At 31.7% G+C, this 22,310-nt stretch overlaps 4 protein-coding genes across 8 annotated transcripts; 2 read left to right on the top strand and 2 right to left on the bottom strand.

Moving 5' to 3' along the window:
- Positions 1 to 1,535: 1,535 nt before the first annotated feature.
- LOC110613033 (signal peptidase complex catalytic subunit SEC11A) lies at positions 1,536 to 5,959 on the bottom strand. Its single transcript, XM_021753938.2, has 8 exons — positions 5,738 to 5,959; positions 4,890 to 5,002; positions 3,369 to 3,440; positions 2,895 to 2,930; positions 2,515 to 2,560; positions 2,250 to 2,337; positions 2,060 to 2,117; positions 1,536 to 1,882 (listed from the first exon to the last, which is right to left on the bottom strand). The coding sequence occupies exons 1-8, from the start codon at positions 5,814 to 5,816 to the stop codon at positions 1,832 to 1,834; spliced, it is 543 nt and encodes a 180-aa protein (XP_021609630.1). The 5' UTR covers positions 5,817 to 5,959; the 3' UTR covers positions 1,536 to 1,831.
- Positions 5,960 to 7,301: 1,342 nt separating this feature from the next.
- LOC110613942 (DCC family protein At1g52590, chloroplastic) lies at positions 7,302 to 10,738 on the top strand. 5 transcript variants are annotated; one of them, XM_043956195.1, is made up of 7 exons: positions 7,302 to 7,590; positions 7,677 to 7,734; positions 7,976 to 8,083; positions 8,557 to 8,649; positions 8,758 to 8,833; positions 10,219 to 10,381; positions 10,477 to 10,738. In XM_043956195.1, exons 1-7 carry the CDS (start codon positions 7,413 to 7,415, stop codon positions 10,488 to 10,490), a joined length of 690 nt encoding a protein of 229 aa, XP_043812130.1. In that variant the 5' UTR covers positions 7,302 to 7,412; the 3' UTR covers positions 10,491 to 10,738. The 5 variants fall into 5 exon arrangements, 2 of the variants coding, with proteins under 2 accessions (XP_043812130.1, XP_043812129.1); XR_006350532.1 differs by adding an exon at positions 9,968 to 10,101 and having other exon boundaries at positions 7,309 to 7,590; positions 10,219 to 10,738; XR_006350530.1 differs by adding an exon at positions 9,965 to 10,101 and having other exon boundaries at positions 7,309 to 7,590; positions 10,219 to 10,738.
- A 1,840-nt stretch (positions 10,739 to 12,578) lies between these two features.
- LOC110612662 (probable aspartic protease At2g35615) lies at positions 12,579 to 13,929 on the top strand. The gene has a single exon (XM_021753439.2). It carries the CDS (start codon positions 12,579 to 12,581, stop codon positions 13,923 to 13,925), a length of 1,347 nt encoding a protein of 448 aa, XP_021609131.1. The 3' UTR covers positions 13,926 to 13,929.
- A 98-nt stretch (positions 13,930 to 14,027) lies between these two features.
- On the bottom strand, positions 14,028 to 21,324 carry LOC110612661. The gene is made up of 16 exons (XM_021753438.1): positions 21,235 to 21,324; positions 21,000 to 21,134; positions 19,967 to 20,351; positions 19,805 to 19,886; positions 18,731 to 18,839; positions 17,954 to 18,067; positions 17,641 to 17,850; positions 15,941 to 16,060; positions 15,680 to 15,820; positions 15,416 to 15,589; positions 15,116 to 15,323; positions 14,972 to 15,053; positions 14,761 to 14,869; positions 14,555 to 14,671; positions 14,181 to 14,463; positions 14,028 to 14,095 (listed from the first exon to the last, which is right to left on the bottom strand). The coding sequence occupies exons 1-16, from the start codon at positions 21,322 to 21,324 to the stop codon at positions 14,028 to 14,030; spliced, it is 2,427 nt and encodes an 808-aa protein (XP_021609130.1).
- Between the last annotated feature and the right edge of the window lie 986 nt (positions 21,325 to 22,310).

The raw sequence follows: 22,310 nt of genomic DNA, 5'->3' as shown, positions 1-22,310 counted from the left end.
TAAATAATAATTTTTTAATAAAAAAATAAGAAATTGATTTTTTTATTTTTTTTATTTTTACATTAGATACAAAAAAGCAAAGATGAGAAATGCAAAGAACGGAGGAGAAATTACATTTTAGTAAATTCTTCTACTTACTCTAAAATATTTATATTTAAATTAATAGGAAATGAAAAAAATGTATTAAAATAATAAAATAAAAAATAAATAGCATCCATTTTGATATTTTTTATATTTATAGTGTACTGAATCTACATAAGATTTATCATTTTAAGGATTCGATTCTATTTCGTATTTCATAACTTATGAGAACATAATAGTTATTTTTCTATATTTTCATTCAAGAGAAATTATACACATTAGTATAATTTATTCAATTAATATAAAAACTTTGATATACTTTAAAATTTAAACCCAAATAAAGTTAAAAATAAATCAAATGTAATTTGATATTTTTAATATTTCAAATCAAAATCAACTTATTTTAGTCAAATATATATTTTACACCTTTATAATATTTGAGTTTACCTTCTTAAAGGAATGAACTAAAATATTAAACACCATAATTTATAAAATTCATCACTTCAAATGATATATGTTGTACACCTGAATTTGCATGTCCTTTCCTTATTATATGTCTAAACAAATTGGAAAATCATCTTTTTAAAATAAAATTTCATAAAATTCAATTCCTTTCGATTAATTTATTTTTTGAAACTTCGTTTTAAAGAAATAAAATCATGCATTAATTTTTTTTTTTAATGAATAATGCCAAAGAGATGAGATATTTTGGGAATTATTCAAGTGCAGTTTCAATGGTTTTCATTGGAGGAAGCTTATAATTTTTAGACAAAGAAACAAGATATTAAGTAATCCAAGACATTAATTATCATGAGAATGTTGAGACTAATTTCAAGGCTTCTAACTTTTGCAATATACTTGATATGAAAATTTGATTTGATTATGCCACTGAAGGACAGAGAAAGTTACTAATAGTGAAGTGATGCAATTGAAGAGTGAAAAACATCAGCCTCATGGTTGAGATTTTAACAACTTTATTGTGTTCTTTGTGGCTTCTCATTAGGATCACAATATATTTATTATTTAGAACATAAGAACAAACTAAGTGAAATGTAAAATGTATCAGCACCTTCATCAAATTCAATACACCCCCCAACCCAGCAATCTAGTTGCTTTTGATGCTTTGAGCGATGGAGTTCATCAAAACCTTCCCATCCTTCAAACTACAAATGAATCTTGTTATATATGCACGATAAAGTTACCCACAAACATAAGAACCTAACAAAAAGAATAAGAAGAACGTTTTCTTATATTCTCCAAGCATTGAGAAAGGATCATTCAAAGCAGTTGTAACTGTCCATAGGTATAAAAAACTGAGCACAGAGATGTAAAATAGAGTGTTGCCATCACTTGTTTTTAAAGATTTCAATGAAAATAAGGACATTATTTGTAGATTTCAAGAGATGATTCCCCAACCAACTAATTTTGTGGGTTTGTCTAAATGGAGGGTTAAATGAAACCACGAAAAACCTTTCTATCTCAACCACATTTAACATTTGAAACACCAATTCAAACAGGCTGTCAGGCATAGGTAAAAACTGTGAAAGAAGTTTGGCTGGAAATCAACTATGTAAGTATCAAAGCTATCAAGATTCTGATGCTTGTCATCCTGAAACATCTATCACATCTTAATTTATCAAAAAAAGATGGGAAAATTTCTCTCAAGTTAAAAAAAAAAAAATAGTAACAGCCACTACTAGAATGGTTTACTTGGATTTTTTTTCCCCAAGCCTTCATATTGCTTCATCTTTCAGTCCTTTGAAGTTATGACGAGCAATCCCAATGCACTAATAAGAATGTACTGCATGCACAAAACAAGGATCATAATTCGAGATGATTAATATTTGCCTTGTAGTAGTAGTTAAAAGCACCTACAGACAGTAAGAATGAAACCAGAAGAAAAATCCTAGATAAAATCACCCTCAAAAGATGAGTATAATGACTTTCAGTATAAAATGATTTGCAGAGAGAAACGAACCTTGATAATAGGCTTTTCAGTCATGATAATTGTCACCCAACCAACATAAGGTAAGAACCTGGAAATAAGAAAATGTATGCAACATTAAGATTCCATTCCCAACACTCAAAAGCATTCTAAGACACAGTCAACTACACCTCCTACTCCAAAACAGGAAGAAAAGAAAAGGGACCGTGATAAAAGCTCTTACCCAACAGCTCTCCCCATGATATGGTGCCGCTGCAGCCAAAGCTGACCTTGAGCATACAAAAGCCTGTCATCCCCATAATTATTATCTCCTGAAGATATAAGATGATGAGAGAACATTAGGATCGCTAATAAACACCAAAATGCAACGATTCTCATGACATCATAACAATTTTAAAAACAGCAGAAATTTTGAAAACACACGTAGATATTGTAAGAAGCAACTATGTCAATGTAACAAATTAATCATTAGCTCCAGATGCTGGCACCTTTTGTGAGGACATCAACTTCCCCAGTATCTTGCCTTTCATGGACCTGCACAAAAATTAATATCAACTCATCAGACAACAAGATGAAAAACTAAATTTCCATCCTAAGGATGGAAAATTAAATCAAAAGCTGGTGCAGTGCAGAAACATGCCACAATAGTAATCAGACAGATAGTAGCTCTAATTCATGGAGGACGTAGCACACCTACATATCCCCCCTCCCTATCCCATGCAGCCACTCCCAGATACACAAACAGATTACAATATAAAATATCTCTTGCAGTTTTATAGTTAATAGTCAGACTGTTTTGTCCAAAATGAATTTTTGGCACAGGCAGGAAATAAAAATGAGCATGTAGTACAGGGAACCAAATCTTTACCTTGATTACTCGATGGACAATTGGAATTTCACGGCCCTGACCAATAAAATAACAATGCACATGGTAAGGGCAAAGGTAGAATAACAACATATAAAAATATGAAAGGACAAAATAGAAAAGAAAAGAAAAGTATGAAAATTAAAACAGAAGCACCACGTGAAATAACTTATATCCCAAGATGAAAGACCATTAAAAAGAGCATGAAACATACAGCCTCAAGCATTAGCAACCAAAAATCTAATAATAATAACATACTTTATGGTAAATGCCACATAACCAGTTGTATTTTTCCATCCATTTGCTTTTTAACATAACTGGTGAATAATATTTTACGGTAATCTGTATAATATGATAAAATGAAAAATGACACAATGAAAGAAATAAAAAGGGAAATACAGGCTTATCCCCAGAAATTAACTGAAAATACAATTAAGGACAGCAATACAGAGCATAAAAATGATAGGGAGCACTTACATCTACATTAAAAACAACAATCTCGCCTGCACGAATTGGATCTTTACTCATGTGCAAAAACAAAATATCCCCCTACAGAATAAGTGAAGAGTTACTCAAGCAGCATGATTAATTGGTACAACTAAAGGAAATAAAAATGTAAAGATAGACAATATGAGAGTATCATGATCATCAAGCACAGGAAAAACAAGTTAAAAAGAGCATCAACTTGCGATAACACGTAGAATAGTAACACTTCAGCGAGGTGTTGTCATTGTAGTCCCAAAAATATTTAAATGATTCCTAACCATCTAGAAATTCATGTTTAATAGTAATGGAAAGTAATGCCCTCATTTTCAAACAATCAGATTTTTTCCCTTTTATTTATCTGTTGTGGAAAAGGTGGTTTCTTGGCCCTTTTTTAGGTATGTCTCAGTTTTCTAGCATTACGAAACTTGATTCAAAGGCCTTACTTCTAGTTGATCATTGTATCAATGAGCCTTTTAGGTCCACAGAATTTCTTATTTTCAATGCTGCAGTTGCAACCAACAAGTAAAGATGCATACTAGATCTCAGTAAAATTTATGTGGAGTATTCAATTCATCAGCAGCATCTCAATTGTTAGGATGACAATGACATCTTATCCTTTAATCATGCACTTTCAAAAAGATTCTGTAGTTTAGACTTTTTCTGTTTTCTTATCTAAAACTTGCATAAAACCCTTAGCTTTTAGTCATATACAATGAATAGAGATTACCAATACAAATTGTTGTCAATCCTATTTCCTGAAAGCAACGACATGAGTTAGATTTATGTTGCATCTAAACAAAATGTTCTTTTATAGTGCTGCTTTTTTTGCCATTGATTATAATCAACCTGAACCATGGAAGGGAGGAATAATTATAAGAAATGACAACATAAGGAAATGGAAATCAAACACAAGAGGTTTCTCAGTTGCAGCTATAAGCACATAAAACATATGGCTTGGAGTTCAGGTTAATAGAGATATACTTCAAACTTGGTAAAATTTTCTGCTAGTGCAATTTCTCAATCAAAGGTTAAACATTTCCTTTCAATTTCTTTCTTCCTCTTTTGAGTGATTGGATATCCTATCAAAAACAATGTTTCTCTTCAAGAAAGTGTGAAACATAAGATTCAAAAAAGAAGGTCCTAAAACCAAACATATGAAATATAAAAAGATCCTCAAATCATTGAAAAGCTTCAAAAGGGAAGATAAAAGCCATAAAATGAATATGCATGGATGATAAGTTTTACTCTAAAAGAATATAATCCATCACAAAAACGCTTAATTATTTACAAAATGAAATCCATAAAAATCGATACAGTACCACAAACAACTTCCAAAGCATTCATTATAGAACATGTGGCTTTAGAAGAGAATAAGACCAATCTTCACTCTACAAACTATTAATAAATGATATCTTTTATCCTTCATCCTTGGCAAAATAAAGAATATGTTTCCCTTTTTTAATCATCGGCCAGTTGTTATGGATATTAACAAAATCACTTAGTTTGACTTACCCTCTTAAAGCCAGGTTCCATGCTTCCAGATAGAACAACCACCACAGGAGACTCACTACCAGTGATGCACATCAATGCCTTCCATATTATTAGCGCAGATGTAACAATCATTCCTGAAACAAAAAACAGATATTGATAGGTCATTCGCTAACAGATGGGAGTATGGGACAGAACTAGAAATCGTAATGTTCCATGCTCTTCTTTAGAAGTGCAGCTTTCTTTACAAAACAAATGTCTGTACCATTATCTGATCAAATATGTCTGGATATCAATAGGGCAAATTCCAATCCATCAAAGTAGAGGAAAAGCAACTTAACCATAAGCACGTTAACTTGATCCAAACACAAAATATAGCAGTAGTACGTGATTTTTCCTGTAAAAGGATTCTCCAAAGTTCATAATCCAAACAAAAAATCATAAATTCAATGTATTTTGCATCCACCGGATGAACCTACAAATTTGATTAGTTCCTTGAAGCTCAACACTGTAATAAGCCCCAGTTTTAGGCTTAGCCAGCAAGTTAGTCTCAACAGTAGTGCAAAATGTCTCACCCTCCGTATCAATTTCAGCTCCTTCGGTAGTTAAGAGAGAATCACATAAGCAAATCGACCAACGGAAAGACAAGGGCAATAAAGTGTCAAACTTGAATTTTGAAGCCTAATTAATCAAAAACTCAAAATTTTTGACAAATTAAAGTTCCAGTATTTTAGCCACCTTCAAAAAAATCCAAATTAAACTTCGGAAAATACAAATTTCTCTCAGCATCTTCGCACCTCCATTACTCAATGCCAGAGGAGAATTGCATGAGCATGCATATATTTCACGCATACATAAAACTAGACACTGACCTAGACTGACGGCCTGAGTGAGGAGCTGGCGGATCTGGATGGATTTAACTGAATCAACGGTATCTCCGATCCACCCCATTTTTTATTCAGTTTCTTCTTTTTGCTTTCCTCTCTTTGTCGCCCTCAACGATTGACCAGCTTTCGGTTTCTTCTATCGTTTTATGGTTTTGCACTGGTTCTTCTACTCGCTTGTGTTGTGTCCTGGGAGTGGTGACTTGCTCGCCCACAGATCGAGCCGATTCCGGATCGGGACGGACCGTTTTGGTTCGTGCCAGAGGCACCCGGGGGAGATGAACCGGATCGCATGATTTCGATTCTGGAGTTCTCAATTTCAAACTGAAATTTTTTAAAAATTTTATTGTTTAGTTCTTATATAGAAATTCATCAGTTCACTCTTTTATTTTAAAAAATATATTAAAAAATATATTAATTAATTTTTTAATTAATTTTAATTATTAAATATTTTATAAAAATTTAAAATATTTTTAATATAAAGAAACTAATTAATATATATTTTTAGAAATATATAAAATTAATTAATAAACTTTTTAAATTTATAAAATTTAAACAATAAAATATTAAAATTAATAAAAAATTAACTAATAAATTTTTTAAAATGTTAAAAATATTTTAATGTATTTTTTAAAATTGAGAAATCAATCAATAAATATTATTAAAATTAATTAGTAATTTTTTAAATTTTTAATTGAAAAATTATACAGTTATTTATTTATTAAAAATTAATTAGAAGCGTGAAATTATTAAAAAAAATAAATATATTACATATTTTTATTTTAAAATTTTAACATTGAAAAATTAAAAAATTAATTATATAATTTTTTATTTTTAGTTTAAGATTTATTTGTGCTCATTATCTTCATAGTATTATAGTAATTATGTTAATTTTTTGTATGTTGAATATGAGTTGGATGGATTATATATTATGGGGATGATAATTACCTTTATTTAATTGTTATATTAAAATTTATGCTAAATTAATATATCAACCCTAATAAATATATATTTATTGTACTAAGCAACACTCAAATAATATATATTCTTTTAGACGTTCGGTACTTAGATTTTTGCTGCTTATCGGTAGTCTTGCACGTTCGGTACTGCAGTACTCTGTCGATGGATCGGTGGTTATGCATGTTGGGTGCGCGAGTCTGGTGGGTAGTCTTGGTTTGGACTTTGGATTGCTCTATCTGGATTTTGGGCTGTTTCTGTTGAAGAATATTGGTGGGTTTGAGTTTGAACTGTGGTTAATTGCTCTTTTTCTTGAGTTGTTGGGTTGGATTATCCGTCTTTCTATATGTGTAATTAGCCCAATAGACCTTAGACATACAAGTTCTATTGCATTGTAAAAAACAAAAAAAACCTTATTACGATTTTAATTTTTAGCCCCAGCAATTAGTGGTCTCTCTAACCCCACGTGAGATGAGACCGAACACGCACTAAAGGCACGTCGGCCCAACTCAAAAATCACAGTTATTAATTTACCTCTCTGACCCCAAACTTCTACAAAACTACAAAAGATGCCAATCTCTTTGATCAACCAGCAGGGTATTTTCTTAGTTTTCATATATATAAAAGTCTCCCTCTCTTCCGTCTTCTCTTCTGTAGCTGCGACAGCAAGATTGTCTCAGTTAACTGAGGCTACTGCTCCCTCTCGATGGCGCTAGTTACTCCCGGCGGGTGCGCACGATTAAGTGTGGCACCGACCGTTAACGTTAGACGGAGAATGACGACCTTTGCTACTCTATCCCCTCCAAGAGGTGAAACGGTCGACTGGGTCGAGGCAACTAATAGCTTCTTCGAACGAGACTCCAGACCCATCATGTTGTTCGATGGTATGACACTGAATCAGAAGGACCCATTTTCCCATATTTTCTGTGGCTCTGTGCTCTAATGGACTCTTAAATTTGGGTTTTCGCAGGTGTGTGCAACCTTTGCAATGGAGGAGTGAGGTTTGTGCGTGACAATGATCGCAACAGGTCAGTGTTAAAATTCCTCTTCTTCTTTCATGATTTAATCTTTCCTCACCGTCTCTGTAGGTTTTAGTCTTTCTTTAGCAATTGATATCCCCAATTCAGATTCATTGGTTTCCTGGAGAAATTATTTGCCTGAATGATTTATGGGTAGAGATGTAGATTATTTATGATGCTTTTTTGGGATTAATCCCCCCCTCTCCTTCTCAGAAGCTCTTCTTTTATTGTTGTTGCTGTTCATGGACAGGAGAATCAGGTACGAAGCTCTTCAGAGTGAGGCAGGTAGCAAGCTTCTGAGGAGGTCTGGAAGAGCTCCTGATGATATTTCAAGCGTTGTACTTGTTGAACAGGACAGGTATGCAGTATGCAACTTCTAATTGTTTTCTTGATTAAAATTCAATAGAAAAATTGATTGCATTAAATTACAGCTTGCCAAACTTGCACCTTAATCATCCTATTTATTGTTGATTGTATTAGTTTTGCTTTTTATGGTCTAAATTTTTATATAAATAATAAAGTTAACTTCAATATAATGAGAATTATAATTTTCTTTTGCCACAGTTAGCAAAATTTAGAGTACTGGTAGCAATAAGTGAGACCATTTATGACTTATTTTGACAAGATAAGGCTTATTTGTATTTCACTTTGTTAAGATTTTTATCAATTTAGGTGTTCGATAAGTTTTTATTTTAGCTCAGTATCCAATGAGTCAATCCCAAATGGTATAGGGGTATATTTTAGCTAAGAGATTATAGTGTTTGCAATTATTTAGTGCATGTAAGAAAGTGATTCAACGAGGAAAACAAAAGATTTTGTGGTGAATCTCAGATCATATATAAAGTCGGAAGCCGTATTGAAGATAATGGAATACATTGACTTGCCTTTTCCCCAGCTAGCATTTTTCCTACATTTTGTACCTCTGTAAGTCATCCCTTCCTGCTCCATGGCACAATTTTGTCAATCACTTTGGTTTGGCAACTATTTGAAGTAACAATACGAGATTTGAAATTCTCATTTTGATGGTTACAGGTTCTTGAGGGATTTTGTTTATGACAATGTTGCAAACAATCGTTATACAATTTTTGGCCGCTCAGAATCATGTGAGGTATATTATGATTGAAAGTTTGAACTCACTCGCTGGACTTATTTGTATGTATGTTGTATAGTGCACATGAGAGATCCTGTGTTCTCAAATGCACTGGTGTCTAAACCAGATGATGTTTACCTTAAATGGGCTCGAATTTGGTTTTTTTACTTGTTATTTTTATTTAATTAAGTAGCACCTTAACCATGCATGTTGATATGCAAATATATGTTGTAGTTGTCAATATTTATATTTTCAATAGAGTAAATTAGTAATAATGAGCATATGCTTCGTATCACTTTTTAAGTATCAATTTTGTAGCATTTTAGCCAATGTAGCATCTTTGACAATTTTCAGTATTACTCATTTTGTGAAGCTTAATCTGCTTGTACAATTGATTCAATAAAATATCTCTTCATATGGATTGCAAGTTTTAGTTTAAATAATGTCCAGGTTCAAGTAATGTAAATATATAAACATTTGAAATCAAGATCTTACTTCCCTATATAGAGCGAGAGGGGAAATAAATACTTGAAGCAGAATCGTACTTCTCCCTGTTACAACTTAGCTAGAAATTCTTCCATGGGAAAGTGAGTAATACTTTTAAAATTCACATTACTCTCCCATTAACATAGAAGAGTAATGATCAAGCAAAATGTATATTCATGTCCACAGATGCCGGCCAATAAACAAAAGCCTCGTGATGTCTTCCTTACTCACAAAAAGCACATACCCACATCCTGGAATAGAAACAGAACTCTGTTGATGAGAGCAAATGTTATTATAAATGCATAACGTTCACAATCCTAGGCATAATATGAGATCATGTTAACTTACATGTCAGTTAGAGTGTACAGAAACACAAGGATAATCTTGCTGGTCTTGGATTCTTTGAAGGATTAGCTAGCTATTTAATTGAAGTTCTCAGGAGCATATTTCAAGCTACTGTTACCGTACAGCTTGTCCAAGCCCCATAGATACCTGCCAAGTCACAGAAATTTTAGCTAACATTGATAGTTTCAATATGAATATCTTGAAAACGATATAAGACAGGAGCTTGTATTTACCCGATAATTAGGACGATCAATGCTGTGACTACCATTACATATTGATAGCATTTGTGTTTGGGTTTTCTTTTGATATCATATCCAGCAGGTATATACCTGCGGCTTACGTATCCGTATTGAGGACGGATTAGAAGAATGAATCCTAGAAGAAATCCTGAAAGAAATCCTCCTATATGAGCTGAATTGTCCACATGAGGAATCAGACCGAAGGCTAGATTCAGGGTAATGATTAGCAGGAGTGTGGAAACTGTTTTACACTGAATTGACAGGATTAGAAAATTTTTCATATGCAAGAGAATATGATTTATAAGCAAGCTGTTGTTTACCTTGTTTGCATAGATAGTCCAGTTCAAGAAGAGCTCAGAAAGCATGGATCCCAGAAGTCCAAGAAGTGCACCAGATGCACCAACTGAAATATTCGGCTTCGGACTAAGAGCTGACATCAAGCTTCCACCAAAACCAGATAATATATACAATACTCCTATCTTCACTGCCATATCCAGTAAGTTGAGTATCAATAGTGATTGAACATAATAAAACCAGTTTTGGTGATTTGAGCTACATAAGTTCCTTACAAAATCCAAATTCTTGCTCAAGTGGGACTCCTATAAATAGAAGGCTCATCATGTTTGTCAAGAGATGAGCAACTCCAGCATGTAGCCATATGCAAGAAAACAAGCGCCATCCTTCTCCTTTCTTCACTACTGCTATTGGATCAAGTGCTCCCAAACGTTCCAGCCTGTGAAGATTAGAAACAATAGTAACAGTCAGGTTAAAGTTAGGCTAAGTACTTATTTTTCTCCTATTTTTCAAATTTGTTAACACAAATTATTTAATAATTTTGAGCTAGTTTTATCAATTCTCTTCACATTTTTCCTACGCTAACTATTTGGGAATTAATCCCAACCATTTGAGCAATAATCTTTTTTAAATATAAATCTCACTAAATTATATTTTAGGGTTTACTCACATTAATTAAAAATAGACAAAAAAAAAACTAAAATTAATATTCTTCTGTTGATTTACAATATATTGACATTAAATTGAAAGTTCTAGCTCTATTAGTCTAAAATATGATGGGTAGATTAATATTTCATAAAACTCATGAAATTCATTGCTAATTAATAAGAGCTTTTTTTATTTTTTTTAAAAAAAAGCCCTTTTGTTTTAGGGGAAATTATTAGAAACTCATATTTGTCAATATCTATAATTACATTATGAATTTTACAAAATCAAATTAACTAAATGATCCTCAACTTCTAAATTTCATAATATTTTAGTCTTTTGATTAAAATATTATTTTATTTGAGCTTTTTCAAAAAAAAAAAATATTTAAATAACAATTAGTTATTTAAATATCCTCTGAAATATATAATGAACCCTTACATCTCCATTAAACAACAAAATTTGCAATTGATGAACCAGAAAAAAGAGAGAACAAAGAACAAAAGAAATTCCAGTAATCATACAAAGAAAAAGAAAAGGGCAGAAACAGAACAATCACCGATTGGAAACAAAATTAATGAACGAAAAAACAAACTTGCAGAAAGAGGAGAGGGATGAGAAATTAAGCTTACGTGATGAGGGAAGGCCCTAGGATAGCATTTTCTTTCAATGGTTGAAAAGAAAACCTCCCCAAATGATCATAGAGGATACAATTTTCAGGTCCTGTAGTTGCTGGGCAATCATTCACATACATAGCGTAAACAAACATGGCAACATTAGCCGCGAATATGAGAGGCACAAGCCACGAGAGCCATTGCTCTGGAGGCGGTGGGTTAAAAGGAGGGTGCGGCGGACGTGACATAGGGATTCTTCTCGATATCTGGCGATGGTGGACAGTGGCCCATCGGCAGCGAGAAGAAATGGACAATGGGGAGAGGGAGAGAGAGTTGGCGAGAGATATATGGTTTTGGATGGTAAAGAATGGATCACTGGAGGGGGAGGTTGTTAATTTAGGTAATTTTCCCGCTAATTGAAATGGGAAAACGAATAATTTTAGTAATATTAATATTAATATTAATATTAATAATATTAACAAATAATATTAAAATTAATGAAAACCGAATAATATATGCTATCTCCACTCCACAGTATCTATTGTTTTAAATATTTCTTTTTTTTTTTTTATCCTAAATCATTCACTTTGAGGATGTCACTACGAGAATTATAAGATAATATTAATTGTTATTTTTATATATATTTTTACTAGTTTTTAAGTCACTTAATATTAATATATAAAAAAAACATGTCCATTTAAATGGTATTTTAAATAAATTATTATAATTTTTTTAAAATCAAAATTATTAATTAATTGTATAAATTTTAAATCACAATTATTATGTGACAAAGGTGGTATCAAAAAATAATTTAATGAAAGATGTTGAGTTGTAAGATACTGAAAAAATTTATCTCAACTGGATTTGTATGGCATCATATGCTCCTGTAAATACATGGAGTTTCATTTGGGTCCCACATAATTACATCCTCTGTTCGGACATCTTCCCTCCGGCGACTGTTACGATCTTCTGTAATATTGCGCCACTTCTTTCCACCTCTTCCATCTTCCACCATGCATTAACAGCAGCAAGCCCATGACCTTTCATCTTTCGTACGTTTCGTTCCCTTCCAATTCAACTTGCTATAAATTCCGCCATTACAATCCTCTCTTCAAGCTCTGCCTTATCATATCCAGAACAATGGCTGTTATTTCCAATGTTTACGTGTTCTTGATTATATACTTATTTTGTATAATATCATCGTTTTCACTTTCAGAAACCACTGCCTCCAATGCTACAGGCTTCACTGCAAATCTTATTCATCGCGATTCTCCCATTTCTCCGCTTTACAACTCCAATGATAATCACTTCTGTCGCTTGAGGAGCTCTTTCTATCGTTCCATAATGCGTGCTAATCGTTTCAGGCCAAATTCAGTCTCTGTAAAAGCACTTCAATCAGATATCGTCCCTGGCGGGGGAGAATATTTCATGAGAATTTCTATTGGAACTCCACCTGTTGAGCTACTTGCAATAGCTGATACTGGTAGTGATCTAATCTGGGTTCAATGCCAGCCTTGTGATCTCTGTTACCAGCAGAAGTCTCCCATTTTCGATCCCAGACGATCTTCCAGTTACCGTGAAGTATCTTGTGGTTCCAGGATCTGCAACGCATTGAATAGTGAAGCTCGAGTCTGTACTCCCCGAGGCTCTGTTAAGGCCTGTGGATACAGTTACTCTTATGGAGACCATTCGTTCACTGATGGCCTGCTTGCTACTGAAAGATTTACCCTTGGCTCGATGAACAGCAGTTCTGTTTATCTTCAACCAGTTGCCTTTGGTTGTGGAACCAGAAATGGTGGCACGTTCGATGAAACGGGCTCTGGTATAATTGGCCTTGGAGGTGGTTCTCTCTCACTAATCTCTCAATTGACTACTAAAATAAGCGGAAAATTCTCGTACTGCTTGGTAACCATATCAGAAGAATCAAACAACAGTACAAGCAAGATCAGTTTTGGTATTGACATGCTGGTTTCTGATCCTGATTCTGTAGTTTCCACCCCATTGGTGTCTAAAGAACCTGACACTTTCTATTACCTGACACTAGAAGCAATTAGTGTCGGAAACAAGAGATTATCCTACAAACATTCATTGAATGAAAATGTCCAAGAAGGTAATATTATCATAGACTCCGGGACAACATTGACCTTTCTTGATTCTGAATTCTTCAACGAACTGGAATCAGCACTGGAAGAAGCTGTTGAAGCAGAACGTGTTAGTGACCCACATGGGATTTTCAGCATTTGTTTCAGAGATGAAAAAGATGTTAATCTTCCCATTATCACTGCTCATTTCACTGATGCGGATATAGAGTTGCAGCCAGTGAACACATTTGCCAAAGCAGACAAAGATTTGCTGTGCTTAACGATGATTCCATCCAATGGAATAGCTATCTTTGGAAACATGGCCCAAACGAACTTTTTGATAGGTTATGATATTGAGAAGAGTTCTGTATCTTTCATGCCTACGGATTGTACCAAGCAGAGTTAAGAGTTTCACATCCGATGGATCAATAATAGAATAATAACTAAATCTTTTTCCATTATATTTGAACGTCCAACGTCATGTCGTTTTGTTGCCCAACAACAAAAACTACAATTCCTTGCAACTGCCAAACACAAAATTTATCATTCCTACAAGCTTGATCTCAAGCTTCCTGTCTTCACAATGGATTAAGAAAAGAGAAACACAAAAGAAACGAAAGGAAAAATAAGTAAACATTATGGAAATCCAAGAACTTGGTACTTTGGCTTGGTGGAAGACAGTTTTCTGGAGGGTGACAGCCTTCGTAAGTTAAAGGAATTGATAGACAATTGACCAATGGATTAGAGAGGCTATTTGTTCCATAGGCATTAGAACAGAAGGCATGAGTTGGTTTCCCAGAATTTGCAGATACTATGTTAATGTCACTAAGAACAATATCACTGCAACTAATGCTTTGGCTGCACATTAATTTGATTGAATCTTCTGTGATTGAAGTTCCATGCACTCCTTTGTAGATCACATTACTCACTTTCACTGCTGATGTCTGAGAGAAGACATAACATAATCAATCTTATCAGGAGATTCAAAGGAAAAAAAATTTTGAAAAGAAGGCCATAACCCAGATTTTGTCTTACTTGATTTTTGCATTTGAATTTATGATCACAGTAAAACTGATCAATGATGATAGGGTTGGCAACTGCATCAAGTGTAATATTTTCAAAGGAGATCTTTCTAGCATATCCAGATCCTCCCTAGGAAATTTATGAATGATTATGAATTATTCACTAAATTTTAATAAATAAAATGAGTTTATTAATCAGTATTTGTTAAAATCCATTACTTGCCAAGTTTTGATCCTCACTCCATTTGTTGTTCGTTTGAGAATGCAGTCTTTTACATGTACTTCTTCCACAATGTCTGTGTTTCCATTATGTCCTAAGCTTCCAATGCTACAAAAGAAAAAATCAAATTAATTATAAAGAAACAATTTTTTTCCATAATAACTATTCTAAAATGATTAATTATTTATTAAAATTATCATGATCACTTGCCTTATACCATGGCCTGGTCCACATGTCACACCAGTTATTTTGATGTTTGAGGAGTCTCCTCCAATGGCAATACAGTCATCACCTATTATTTTATCATGTCAGAAAAAATTACGTATGAAGGGCAAGAAAGAAAGAAAAGGGTACCAGTTCCAATGGTGGAATCATGAATCCAAGCATCAGTAGAGTGGCTAATATCAATTCCATCAGTGTTAGGGCTGGAGGCAGGGGCAATTATATAGAGGTTGGAGACAAGGACACTGTTGCTGCTAGTAATGTGGATATGGGCCGACTGGCTGTTGACATGGCTCAATCCACTAAGTTGAAGGTTGTTGCAGGCAGAGAATGTTAATGCCTGGAAAATTATTATTGGTGAATTATAGTATGATTTTGTGAATCAATTGTCTGAATAATATTATTATATTTTTAATAGGCTTAATTACTTACAGTGGGTCTTGCGTCTAGTTGGTCAGCTTTTTGCCACCAGATTTCTCCTTGTCCATCGATTTTTCCATTGCCATTAACTACAAGCCCATTCACATTTGAGAATTCCAGCCATTTCTTCATATCTTCACCGTCCCATGCATCAATGCCACTTGGTGCAATAATATTTCCGAGAACCTGCAACTCCAAGGTTTGATTAGGACAACCCATGAACATACATTTGATTTTTGTCTCTCTCATGAAGTGGCTTTACATAACATAAGTTACCTGCACGTTAATGGTAGAGGATTTGCATGGACCTTCAAACTTCACAGGTTTCAGCAAAAATGTTCTTTCTGCTGGTATGATTAAGATAGCAGCAGTTGCATCATCCCCATTGCAAATGTTTTCCCAAGCTTTCAGAAAGGCCTTTCAATATTTCATCAGAACATATCCATTAAGTACTAGCAAATTTTCTTTATCGACTCGAACTCAAACTCGAAACTTTATTTGAGATGAACTAATAAGCAATTGGAGAAATAAATTTACTTTTGAGTCATCTGTTTTTCCATCACCAGCAGCTCCATGCTGCATCACATCTGCAGTACTTGCTTCAGTGGTTGGTCTCCAGCTTGCCAATGCTACAACCAGTAATATAAGCAGAAATTCCTGTTGAAACAAATAATGAACTGATCTTGTGAATAAATCAAAAACATCTTTTTATGTTCCTGTCCAAAATCAAACGACATACTAAGTTTCATAAAATAGAACACTTCATGCAGAAATGCGATGTCAGAATATCGACCAAAAGTCTATTCTGACAGGCTTCTGAACGAATGATATTATGTTTCTGACCTGTACTCTTCCAAGCATTTTTAAGGGATTCTGCGACAGAATAGTGACAAAAACAAATCCTTCTCCTTCTTCTTCTTATTGCAATATGATGTGTTTTATAGGACTTGTATATAAATGTATACCGTCACTTTTATTACGAGGATCCGTAATTGTCTTAAAGCTACTGCAAGATTTATGGGATTCTTAAAATTTTAAGGATTTAATAAAATCAATATGTTTCCATTATGCCTGATTTCTTTGACAAGCAAATCTTTATCATTGAAGCAAGAATATTAGGCATCAACAAGGATGGGAAAAAAAAAATTATAGTAAACTTGTAAACTACGAATGGGAATTTCTATAATTAAACGACTTGCTCTTCTTATCTCTTCAAAACAGTACACTGAACCAACTTCATTTTTTGATAACGACAAGTAGTTTGCTGAACTTCAACTATATGAGACTTCGTATTTAAGTAAATTTTTTTTAAACAATTCCATATTTGAATTCGTTATTAATCTGGATGATAGACCCATAAAGAGAACAGACCTCTCTCAAGTTTAAAATGTGCTTTATAGTCAAAATTCAAATTCGAAAGAACCCATTTGTACTCATCATACAGGAATGGCAATGGATAGAGTATTTACTGAATATTAGATGAATTTGAATAGTTATAATTGAGTTTGAGACGAATTTAAATTTAAAAAATAATATTCATTTTGGGTTCGGATCAGAATTGAATTTTATGTATAGGATACCCGCTGCCCGAATCCATTTATATAAATAATTAATTTAATATAAAAATATATTTTATAATAATTTATATATTTTTTATTTAAAAATTAAAATTTAAATATTTTTTAGAAATATTAAAATTTTTAAATACAAATTATTAATGAAAAATATTTTTTATATAAATTATTAATTAAAATATTTAAAACTAAATGGATTCATATTTTATTCGAATAATAATATCGGATTTAGAACGAATTCAGATAGTTTAAATTAATTTTTAATCGGATTTAGATCGATTAATATAAATCGAGTTCGGATAATTTAATTTTTACAAGTATTTTACTCGTTTACATTCTCACTCCCATATAACTTTTCATACTCTGAAAAAAGAGTTAATTTTAATGAAAAAAAGAAGGCTAAGTCAGTGGCCTAATTAATTAAAATGCATGCCAAATAGATGTTGTCTTTCAATTTTTAAATATGTGTTATATTCGATGTTCAAATTCAAAAGCAATTAAGAAGTTTCCGTGTTATTCTATCTCTACTCTTATAGTTAGAAAGAATGTTTTTATATGTATAACTTTTATAGGCTGAGCAGAAAAGTGCTAAATTTATTTGAAAATAAAAGAGTTACAACCAGTAAGTCACTGATCTAAAATGTACTACTGTAAACAATTAACAGCAGGAAAAGTATTTGTAGATCTTCCACGAGCATTGAAGCAATTTGAATGAACTTTCTTGTGTGGATCTGAAGAAATAATGTTGATGTGATCTAGAAAAATGTTGGAGCAACCCAAGCTTTGACTGCAGGCTATGTTGATTGCAGTTTCAGTGAAGGAAGTCCCTCTAAATCCAATAAATGAAATGTCACTTAATTGGACTGCCCTGGTCTGCAAATTTTTAACAAAACAAAATAATCACATTATTAAAATTCTAATCACACCTGAGAAAATTTCTCCAAATAAAATTAATTTCAATTTCAGGAATAATTACCTGATTAGGACATTTGCCTCCAGGGCAGTAAAATTGATCTATGTTGATGGGGTTTGAAGTATTATGTAATGTGATATCCTGAAATGTGACTTTCCTGACAAATCCTGATCCTCCCTGGAAGGAATGAAGAAAATTGATGAAGGACTATTAGTCACCTTCTCTCATCATATTAAGGAGAAATTTTACCGTTGCAATATTTGAACGCGATTATAATTAGGTTTAGCAATATTCCTTTTTAAAATGAAATAACCGATCGAATTGAATTAATTTAAAATTTTAATTTATTTTAATATTAAAAAATTTAATTATTTTGATTTAGTTGAATTTTAATTAAAAAATTTTTGATAAAATCAAATTAAATCTATTAGTTAATAATATTATGTCGTTTTAATAATATACATAAATCAAATCTGAATCAAAAAATATTTTAATTGAATTTTAACACATTAAATATAAGATATAAAAAATAAAAATTTCATTAAAAAATTAAATTAAATTAAATTAAATCAAACTGATTTAATTTAAATTATTTTCTCCTTTAATATTTGATTCACTTCTATAAATATTTAAATTTAATTTTTTAATTTATTTTATTATATTTTAAATAGAACCGAACGAATGTGTATTTTTGAGTCTCGTATAAATTTTATTATAATTAATTATTAATATATATTTATTGTACATAAGTTATATATTATATATGTAATAAATAATTTACATTAAGTGATATTAAATTTTAATTTGTCCCTGATTTTATTTTAATTTTGGGGATTTTACCTGCCATGTTTTGATGTGTGCTCCATTTAAGCTTGACCCAAATTTGCAATTCCTCACATGTACTTCTTCCACTGTATCATACTGTCCATTGTGTCCCATGCTTCCAATGCTACAATTCAAAAAAGCAATGAAATTCACAACATTACCAAGGTATTAAAAGTTTTAGGCAGCCACTAGGACTTTTCAGAAAAGAGAGCACCTGATTTTCTTATATCATTATATACTTCCTCTCCCTCTCTATATCTGTCCCATAAATTTTGTTAATTTTATTTTTCCACGCATTAAAAAAATAATTTTTTAATTATATTTATATTAAATTTTATTAAATAATAAGAGATATTTTAAAAAGTTTCTGGAAAATAAGAAAATAAAGTTATAATAATCAATTTATATGTTATTATAATTAAAAAAAAGAATAATCATTTTTGAAACAATTAAAAAAAATAAATAAAAATTATGAAAGCAGAGAGTATTAATTAGTTATATAAACATTACTCAAAGAAAATTAGCTGTTAAGGTAGAGAGAGAGAGGGTGGGGAAGTCGTCTCATTTTTTTACCCTAATTTTGGAGTAATTTTCAATTTCTTCTAAAATTAAGTTTTAGCTCAATTTACCTAAATTCTTTGGTTTGGGATTGAATTAGTTCATTTTAACAAAAAAAAAATTAAACAATTTTCAGGCTTTTAATAATAAAATATTAGTTTTATATTTTAGTATTAAATATATTTATTATAATAATTATAGTAAGAAAATAAAAATAATTAATATTTATTATTAAGTAACTTTATAATATTAAATAGCTATTTTAATCCTAAATCAAAAGAGATTTTGAGAAAATTCATTCGAAAACCTAATTTTACACAATTAAATATCTACCTAAAGTTTAAGGGCAAAAATGATATATTCCGGAGGATACGCGCCGCAAGTGTAGCAAAAACTGTTTGGAGAAGAAGAAAGTGAGAAGAAAAAAAAAAAAAAAAAACTTTTTCTATGGTAGATACGCCATTGAAGCTTTTGATTTGTCTTTGATGAAAATAATTTCCTGCTCTCCCTTCTATAACAGACTTGACAAACCTGATTCCATGGCCTTGAATGCAAGAGATTCCAGAAATGAAGATACGAGAGCAACCAGAAAGAATTGCAATACAATCATCACCTGCATTTACCGACTGAATTTTTCAGAGAAGAATCCTGTGAAGAGATTGAAATTAATGGGAAAAGAGAAGGACCCCATACCTGTGGAAATGTGAGAATCCCTGACATAGACATTGGTTGAATGAGTGAGATCCATGCCATCAGTATTAGGGCTTGTTTTAGGGTTTTTAATCTGAAGGTTTGAGATGATGACATGATTACTATCAGATACAGATAGAAACTTTTCTGGTGTGTTAAAGATTTTCAATCCAGAAATTTCAATATTATTGCAAGAATGAAATTTCATCCCCATAGGTCTCATGCATTTACTCTTCACTGCACATCTCCACCACTCAAATCCTTTCCCATGGATTTCTCCATTTCCAGTCACCTTCACTCCATTTACTCTTACAAAAACAATCCAGCTGCCCATGTATGTTGTTGTCCATTCTGATATTTTACTCGGTGCAACTATATTCCCTTCAACCTATAATTTCACAAAAGAAAAAAAAAAAAAAAAACAGAAAGAGTTGATAATGATAGAAATTAAATTTGTTCAAAGACAAATTATTATTGGGTTTATTAGTTTATCTCTTTTTTTTAAATATATTATAACATCTTTAAACTTTTAAAAAAATACTTCCATCGATTTGTTAATTATTACATAATTAACAGAAAAGTTTTAAAAAAATAGATATGGAGAAATTAATGAATAAATATTTTTAAAAAATTAAAAAATCAATTGAGGAGTTTTTTCATGCCACTATAGGAAATTTGATTTTTAGTGAGATAAATATCGTCATTAAATGCGTGAATTTAGCGAAATTAAAATACGCCACTCGATCATCATAAAAATTGTGACGTTAAAAGTTTTAGCGACTATTTTTTATATTTAGTGGCAAATTTTGAGTGTCTATATGCAGATTTTAGTGAACTTTTAATGGCAATTTTTTTTTCTCTAAAATTTCGTCACAAAAAATTCAATTTGTTGATGTGGCCACAGGAGTTAAATTGCAAAATATTTAATGAATAAAATTAAAATAAAAATAATTAATAATCTTAGTGTATTCTTTAAAATTAAGAATCAACTAATGAATTTTTTTATATCGGACTGATTAATAAGTGATTTGTGTACCAGGATTTGAATGCCGGGGGACTTGCATGGACCAAGAAACTTGACAGGCTTTAGCAAAAATGTCTTTCTTGGTGGGACTATGAGAAGAGTTTCATGTGTAGCTCTGCAAACAGCTCCCCATGCTTTCATGAAAGCCTGCAGATGCCACACCAATCAGAAACGGTGATTTATGAATTAACACTAGGAGATTATATGTGTCCTGAAACAAACATGTAATAAATTTATATTTGTATACTTTGGAATCATCTGTAATTCCATCTCCAACAGCTCCAAAATCAACTACATTGAAAAGATGAGGACCCATGCTTGAACCCAAAGTAGCCATGCATAACATCAAGAAAATGGTGTAAAGATCCTGAAAAAGAGAAGATCAGAACTGCAAAATTGTTTACAAGTAGAAGAGATGAAGAAGAGATGGCTCTCACCATTTTATTTATCCAAGAAAACAAAAAATTATCAAGGAGAAGATTCCCAAAAAGAATGTAGTTGTAGTTGCAGATTCATGCAGGCTGTTTGCGTTGTATTTATAATATTTTTTTATGCTCTAGAAATGGTAGCTTAAGCAATAAAGTTGTAGCTACCATTTTAAATTGTTATCCTTTTCTTTACATTTTTGCTATTGGACAGATGTAAAATGGAAAATAAAAATACCATCAAAAGAAATAATCAAATTTAATTTAATATATTGTCCTATGCATTTTCTTTTTTTCCTAATTTTGTGGCCTTCAAAGATTTTAATAAAACCTGGGAATGTAATGTTGTTTTACGTTCTGATTTTATACAATCCTACTGAAATTGATGACAATTTAATTTATTATATATATTACGATAAATATTAAAATTAACAGTAAAAATTTATAATCACATTAATTTTACTGGTATAAAAATCACATTAATTTATTATATATATTATGATTTTTTTTTATTAAATTTTATTGAGTATCTAAACGTTAAAAAATAGTAAGAAAAAAAAATTCTTATTCGCAAGAGGCTTAGTAGCTGAATCTAACCCAAATTGATTGTGGAAGGAAGCAGAAGAGTGAGAAGCAATTAAAAGTTAGTTAGAGCAGTTACTTAGTTAGCGGGAAAACCTATTATTAATCTGTTAGGCTTTCAGTTATATATATCCCTACTTATGGGAAAGCGAAGTTGTAAATTGTGGGTTCGAATAACAGACATCATCAATGTAATGATTAATATCTGTTTCTTCTTCCTCCAAGCTTTTGCAAATTGTTAAGTTCGTTAAGTAGGGGATTGTGAAACCAACTTCCTGTATTATGGGATAGACACAAAAAGAAAAGCAAATACTGA

This window comes from Manihot esculenta, chromosome 4 (genome assembly GCF_001659605.2).
Source record: "Manihot esculenta cultivar AM560-2 chromosome 4, M.esculenta_v8, whole genome shotgun sequence".
In the NCBI taxonomy this organism is placed as follows: domain Eukaryota; kingdom Viridiplantae; phylum Streptophyta; class Magnoliopsida; order Malpighiales; family Euphorbiaceae; genus Manihot; species Manihot esculenta.
This window is presented reverse-complemented; position numbering and strand designations above follow the sequence as displayed.